The following is a 7,745-nucleotide window of genomic DNA, read 5'->3' on the forward strand; positions in this document are numbered from 1 at the left end:
CATCTCAGCCTCCCGAGCTGCAGACAGGCCCCCTGTGCTCATGGCATGGTCCCGGACTTCTGAGTCCCTGGAGTCACCCCTTTTGACCTCTCTGCTCCACTCGCTGCCAAACTGTTGGGGAGAGGCGTGGATGAAAGTGGTTGGCTTAGGGATGGTAAGAAATTCCTAAGCCCCAGAGAGGTTCCTTTTTTGGGGGGTGTGAGAAGATTGTCTGTGGCAGAAGGTTAGGAATCAAAGACACATGACTGAGAAATTCATAAGAAATTGTACAGCATGGGGTTCAGGGACCAGGGAAGGCTGTGGGAGAAAGGAAGAAGCAGAACCGGAATTGCCAGCAGAGGGCTCCCTGGAGCAGCGTTGCTGCACAGTGAGAGCAGGTGGATGAATAGGTAAGTCAGTTCACGGGGTCTAGACTTATCTATTTTATTGTAATCCTGCAACCCCCACTGCCTGCCTCTGCTCCTGAAAAGACGTTCAGCCTCAGAGGAAGGGCAGTCTTAGTCTTGCTGTTGGAGGCGCTTCATTGTTTTCTTTATCCAGGGCAGGAAGTGTGAGACCTTGATGAAGACTCCTGGGGGTGTCCCATTAGCTGGACCACAGGAGAAAATGCCCTGAACCCTGTCCTTACACACGAGGGGGCCGCCGGAATCCCCCTGTGGGCAGAGAGAAAAAAGACTGAACTGGCCTCCCCAGGTGTGGGTAATCTCTGTGAGGGGTTGTGTATGAGACAGCAGGGCCAGGGCAGCCTTGTCACCTCCCTCAGTCCTGGAGCTCCCTTATGGCCCTGAATGTTATTCCCAGCTCAACCCAGGCCAGGTCTTTCTCTGCAACCCTCAGGGATACTACGCTGGTAACACTGCCTTTCCCATTCCCCCTCCCGTGCACCCAGGGAGTGGATTAAAGACCAAATTCCTGGGGCACCTGGGTTGCCCAAGTTCATGGAACAGACAACTCCCATATCAATCTCCCTCAAGTTCCTTTCTCCCAGGGGCCTGTCTGTAGATGCTGGAAACCTGACCTTGAATGCGGCCTTCTTCTTCTTTGGGTCCCCCACACAAATCTGGGTGATCCTGTTGTAGTTGTTGGGGAAGCGGGATTTACATTCCTGGTCCTTTTGCACTGTCAGCATCACCTCCTGCAGGGTGTCTGAGAGTTTGCCCCCTGGAGCAGTCCGGCCCCAGCCAGCCATGCTGCACACCATCTCTGGCATTGCCCCACCTGTGCTGCTGGGCAGCTTGAGGGGCTGCACAGCTGTAGTCCGCCTGGCCTTTCTCTCCAGCTGGTGGGGAAGAGGCAAGAAAGTCCAGGTCAGACAGTGGCGTCCTTGGCCTGGGCACTGCTGGGGCTGAGCCTTTATCCTTCCCCTTTGAGGCACAGAAACTGGTCAAGTGGCCAGAATGGACAGGAGGGAAGAAGGGACAGTGTAATAGTGGGAGGGACAACAGAGCGAGGGCCAAGTAGAGCGAGAGCAGCAGAAGTTTGCCTCACCTGCAGCAGCATGATGTCATTGGCAAAGGTGTTAGGATTATAGGCTTCGTGGGGAATGGATCTTCTCACATGGATGACCTGCTGGGTCTTCTCCTGCTCCTTGATGTTGTGGGCTCCCAGGGTGACATTCATGGAGCTGCACAGAGAGCACAGAGGGGCTGTGGGCATGTGGAGTCACAGGGTACAGCCCAAGAGTCATGAGGAGAAGGTGACAGCCAGGGCAGGGCAGGGCTGCAGCTGAAGGGGAAATTGAGGGGATGGGAGGGCACCAGGGTTGAGTGACTATGTCCTCTGCTTCTCAAGGACACTAAGAGCAGGGCTTCTGGCAGTTCTCTCTTGCCTTAGGCAACACTGTGAAACTGCTCCATCTGTGTGGTGACCCTTGATGCATGCTTTCAAACTCTGCCACTGCTTTATTGGCCAGTATTGTCCCTCATCTCACCTGTGCCACTTGCTCGGACTTCTCATCCTCTGACTCCAAAGCTCACCTGTTCTGTTTCTCAGCCTTTCATCATCCTAGTCCTGCTCCTAGGTGGCTCCTCTGATGAGCTCTCAGGGGCTCTCAGGGTACCAGGAGCCTGGGAAGCTCCTCTGAGCTGCAGCCCCTAGGAGAGGACAGGGTGTCCCTGGTGGGTCTCAGGAGGTGTGAGCTGAGGCTGCTCCTCACCTTCCCCAGCAGTGCGCAGCTGTCAGCACAAAGTCGTTCCGCACGAGGACGCCGCCACACCTCTTCCTATTCTCCTTAGCCAGAAACTGAAGAAATGCCATGTAGGGGCGGGAGTGGGGCTTGGCCTTGTTGCCCCCGATGATCTCCTCTGAAAGAAAAGGCTGGAAGTTGAGGCAACCGGGGCAGATGTGGTCAGGAGAGGAGGCTCAGCAAGATGGTCATTGAGGGCGTGCTGCTCAGTGAGGGTGCATCGTCCTGGGCCCTGCAGACAGCTGTTCTTGCAGGTGGAATTGCCTCTTCTGAGCCTCAAACCTCAGACCCCCCTCTGAGAAAGGAGGGGCAGTGGGTGTTGTCCACATCCTGTTGCAGACACACAGGGAGGAGGTAAAGTCTATCTCCAGGATGGCAGAGCCCCAGAGGACCTGGATGGGACTGCCTTGCGCTCTCCTTTCTTAGTGAGTCCCCGTGGATCCCTCTGAGCCATTGGCGTCATCTCTATCTGTGCCGTTTTCTAATGAGCTACCCCTGAGCTTATGGAGTTGGATTTTCTAAAACCCTCACATTCTAGGGCTTAATATATCCTAGGTTTTTGGATATATTAATATATCCTAGGTGTTTTTTAGATATATCCTAGGTGTTTTTTGGCTGCAAAAATGAATGGCCACCAGTTAGCCTTTGGCTGGGGTGTGGAGGGGTTCGTGCTGGTGGATTTAGGGCGTCCAGGATTGTGGAGGAAGCACTGCCAAAGATGGTGGAGTAGCCAAGGGCCTAGGAAGGCAGGGGAAGTAGAGAAGTTAGCTAAAAATGGACCCCACAGGCTGGGGGTGGAGAGTTGTGGTTGCAGCTATCTGCCACCTCTGAGATCTGCCGTGCCCTGGGTTTCTCTCTTGGACAGCAGTCAGAAGGTTGGGGTACGTAATAATCTAACTGGTTCCTAAGCTGCTCCAGTGACAACCTCCACTGCTCATCAGAGCAGCCACCTGGAGCAGGACTGGATGATAATGGGCTGAGAAACAGGACAGGTAAGCTTTGGGGTCGGAAGGTCAGAGGTCAGAGCAGGTGGCACAGTTAAGAAAAGAGGGGCACTGCTGGCCAAATAAAGCTCAAAGGGATCGGGAATATCCTTTCCTGGACTGGAGTGAGGGATTATAAATACTCATCTTTTGGAGCTTCACATGTTCCACCAAATGCCTTTCTAAGAACAACCCACCTTCTAGGTCCTAACGAAGAGGTCTGGAGAGAGGCTGGTGTCTACCAAACCTTTCTGGGAACACCCTTCCTTCTGCCATCCTTGCTGAGGGTCTATCTATCAGCAGACTTAGAAGTCTGGGTGGTGGATGGCAGCTGGGCTCAGACAGAGGAAAATTCTTGACCAGTGCTGGGGGATTTTGTCAGATGGACACAGGCCCCTGGAATAGGGATGGTCACTTACCCGTCCCAGCCCTAGAAGGCATAAGAAAGGCCAGCAGGAGCAGGAATGGCTGCATCTCCTCAGGTAGACTGCCCGGGTCAGCGCTGCTGGTGTTTTCTCTGTCCGGATAAAAAGCCACGGAAGGGAGGATGCAGGAGAGGTGGGCTCAGTGATCTCACAGACCTCCCCGACCCATGTGTGCTCTTCTGGTTTTGATGGGCGTCATCACACAAGTTGGCTTCCAACGTTCTCTGGTTTGGGTGAGGTGAAAATGGCACCATTACCACACTTGCAACTCTGCTACTGAGTTACAAGGCAAAAGCAAGAATAAGCAGTAAGAAGGTGAAGGTTGTTAAGACTGTGGCTGCAGGGTGAGAACCCCAGAAGCTCCTAAGTGACTGAGCTGCACCAAGAGTGCTTTCTTTTCTCAGTTCTTGGTTTTTTTTAGCAAGTCAGATCCAGGGATGTGAGAGACATGTTTCCTACCCTTGAAAAGCCAATACTTGATGTCTTAGTCATAAATTCTTGTCTAGGCTGATGTCTAAAAGAGTTCTTCCCAGGCTCAGCACCTGTAGCTCAGTGGCTAGGACATTAGCCACATATACTGGGGCTGAAAGGTTCGAACCTGCACCAGGCCTGCTAAATGACTATGGTAACTACAACAAAAAAATAGCTAGGCATTGTGGTGGGCACCTGTAGTTCCAGCTACTCAGGAGGCTGAGGGAAGCGAATCTCTTAAGCCCAAGAGTTGGAGGTTGCTGTGAGCTGTGATGCTACAGCACTCTACTCAGGGCGACATAGTGAGACTCTGTCTCAAAAAAAGAAAAAAAAGCAAAAACAATTCTTCCTGTTTTCTTTTAGAAGTCTTATGGTTCTTCTTCTGTTTTTTCTTTTTGACAGAGTCTCGCTCTGTTACCCAGGCTAGAGTGCCATGGCATCAGTGACCTCATGCTCACAGCAACCTCAGACTCCTGGGTTCAGGTGACCTTCCTGCCTCAGCCTCTTGAGTAGCTGGAACTGTTAGTGCCCACCACAACAACTGGCTAATTTTTTTGTGTTTTTAATTTTCTAGTTTTTAGTAGAAACAGGATCTCACTCTTGCTCGGGCTAGTCTGGAACTCCTGAGCTTATGTGATCCTGTTGCCTCAGCCTCCCAGGATGCCAGGATTACAGGCCTGATCCACCACATCCAGCCAGAATTATTATGGTTTCATGCCTTATATTTAAGTCATTAATCCCTCTTGAATTAAGTTTTATACACGGCAAGAGATCAAGGTTCTGTTTTGTTGATGGAAAGGAAGCCATATTCTGTAAAATAATTTAAAGAGGTTTGTTCTGAGCCAAATTTGAGGCCCATGACCTGGAGACACATCCAAGGAGCCTTGAGCCAGTGGACTCAAGGTGAAGGGGGCACAGTTGGTTTTATGCATTTTAAAATGAGCAGGAATTACAGATGAAGTCACAAATCAATACATGAAAGGTATGCATTGGTTTGGCCCCAAAAGGTGGGATGTCTCAAAGTGGGGGCCCACAGGTTAAAGGTGGGCTTAAAGATTCTTTGGCTGACAATAGGCTGAAAGAGTTAGGCTCTGTCTAATAGACCATGAGTCAGGGAAAGGAATGCTGAGATAAGATAAGGGTCTATTAATCAGACACAAACTAGAGGACAAATGCCCAGACTCAAGTAGTTGTATATATTGAGGACCTGCAGGTATGTTTTGTTAATGAGCCATAGAGGGCTTCTCTAAGAAGGGGATGGGGCATGATGGGGCATGTCTGATCTCCTTTCTCTTGGCTAGCAACTCAGTAACTCAGTTTTAGGGATCTCCTTGGCCAAGGGGGGTCCAGTCAGTCAGTTGCTAGGCAGCGCGGGTGGGGGGGAGCCTTAAGGTTTTATTTTAGTTCACAGTTTCATTCTTCTGCATCACAGTATCCAGTTTTCTCAGTACAGAGAAAGAAGAATAAGGCCTTTATCCAATAAGGCTTCTTCTCCCCAGTGTTTATTGTTCGTTTTGTCAAGATCAGTTAGTTGTAGGTAGATAGTTTTGTTTCTGGATTCTGTATTGTGTTCCATTGGTCTGTGTCTCTACTTTTATACCAGTACCATGCTATGTTGGTTACTGTAGAGCCTCGCAGTATGATTTGAAGCCAGGTAACATGATGCCTCCCAGTTTGTTCTTTTTACTTAAGATTACTTTGGCTATTTGGGTTCTTTTTGGTTTCAAATAACGTCAAAGATTATTTTTTCTAGATCTGTGAAATACGAAGCTGGATTTTTTCATGGGGATTGTGTTGAACCTGTAAATCACTCTGGGCAGTATGGACATTTTAACAATTTGATTTTGCCAATCCATAAACAGGAGATGTTTCTCCATTTGTGTCATTTATGATTTTTTCCTTCAGTGCTTGTATTAATGATTCTCTTTGTAGAGACCTTTCACTCCTTTGTTAAGTATATTCCTATGTATTTTGCTTTTTTATGTAGCTATTGTGAATCGTATTAAGTCTTTGACTCTCTGCTTGCCTGTTTTAATATATAGAAATGCTACTGATTTGTGTACATTGATTTTGTAACCTGAGACTTTGCTGAATTTATCAGTTTCAGGAGGCTTGACTGGAGTCTTTAGGGTTTTCTAGAGACAAGATCATATCATCAGCAAATAGGGAAAGTTTGACCTCCTTTTTTCTGATTTGGATACCCCTTTATTCTTTCTCTTGCCTGATAGTTCTGGCTAAGACTCCTAATACTATGTTGAATCTAAGTAGTGACAGTGGGCACCCTTGTCTTGTTCCAGTTTTTAGAGTGAATACTTTCAACTTTTCCCTATGATGTTGGTTGTAGGTTTATCATATAAGCTGCTTATAATTCTGATGTATGTTCTTTCTGTGCCTACTTTGTTGAGCGTTTTTTAATTATGAAAGAGTGCTGAATTTGTTGAATGTTTTTTCTATATCTATTAAGATGATCATCTGGTCTTTGTTTTTGTTTTGTTTCTGTTTACTTAGTAAGTCATGTTTATTGATTTGTGTAGATTAAGCTATCCTTGCATCCCTGGGATAAAACCCACATGATCATGGTAGATTGTCTTTCTGATGCCCTGTTGAATTTAGTTTACTAGTATTTTGTTGAGGATATTTGCATCTCTGTTCATAGGGATTTTGGTCTGTAGTTTTCTTTTTTGTGTGTCCTTTCCTGGCTTTCATATCAGGGTGATACTGATTATATACTAGGGAGAATTCCCTCCTTCTTGATGTTATGAAATAGTTTCTGTAGGATAGATACCAGTTCTTTGTAGGTCTGGTAGAATTTGGCTGTGTGTCTATCTGGTCCAGGGCTGCTTTTTGTTGAGAGATTTTTTTCTTACTGCTGTAGTCTCACTGCTCACTATTTTTCTGTTCAGGGTTTCTGTGTCTTTCTGATTTAGGCTTAAGAGATTGTGTTTTTCCAAGAATTTATCCATTTCCACTAGAATTTCTAGTTTGTTTGTGTAGAGGTTTTCATAGTACTCATGAATGATATTTTGTATCTCTATGGTATAAATTATAATGTCTCCTTTTTCCTATATAATTGAGTCCTTTGTTTTCTATTTCTGGTTAATCTGGTTAGTAGTCTATTGGTTTTGTTTATCTTTTTAAAGTACCAACTTCTTTCATTGATCCTTTGTGTTTTTTTTTGTTTCCATCTAATTTTGCTCTGCTCTGTGCTTTGTTATTTGTTTTTTCTCATTCTGCCTTTGGATTTGGTTTGTTCATCTTTTTCTTGTTCCTTGACATGTGACATTAGGTTGTTAAGGTGCCATCTTTTGGTGCTTTTTTTTTTTTTTTAGACAGAGTTTCACTTTGTGGCCCTTGGTGTAATGCTGGGGCATCATAGTTCACAGCAATCTCCAACTCTTGGGCTTAAGTGATTCTCTTGCCTAAGCCTTCCAAGTAGCTGGGACTACAGGTGCCAGACACAATGCCCAACTTTTTTTTTTTTTTTTTTTGTAGAGACAGGGTCTCACTCTGGCTCAGTCTGGTCTCGAAACTCTAAGCTCAAGGCAATCCACCTGCTGTAGCCTCCCAGAATGCTAGTATTATAGGCATGAGCCACCACGCCCAGCCCTTTCTGTGTTTTTGATGTAGGCATTTAAAATTATGAACTTTTCCCTGACCCTATGGAGAACTTCTCACTCGTTG

The 7,745-nt window shown here is 46.9% G+C and overlaps 1 protein-coding gene across 1 annotated transcript; it reads right to left on the bottom strand.

The window, feature by feature from the left end:
- Positions 1–407: 407 nt before the first annotated feature.
- On the bottom strand, positions 408–3,695 carry LOC100961180 (granzyme H). The gene is made up of 5 exons (XM_012812820.2): positions 3,588–3,695; positions 2,156–2,303; positions 1,489–1,624; positions 1,019–1,279; positions 408–653 (listed from the first exon to the last, which is right to left on the bottom strand). Exons 1-5 carry the CDS (start codon positions 3,640–3,642, stop codon positions 498–500), a joined length of 756 nt encoding a protein of 251 aa, XP_012668274.1. The 5' UTR covers positions 3,643–3,695; the 3' UTR covers positions 408–497.
- Positions 3,696–7,745: the final 4,050 nt, after the last annotated feature.

The sequence above is a fragment of the Otolemur garnettii genome, unplaced genomic scaffold (genome assembly GCF_000181295.1).
Source record: "Otolemur garnettii isolate 467f Iridium unplaced genomic scaffold, OtoGar3 scaffold00225, whole genome shotgun sequence".
Taxonomy (NCBI): domain Eukaryota; kingdom Metazoa; phylum Chordata; class Mammalia; order Primates; family Galagidae; genus Otolemur; species Otolemur garnettii.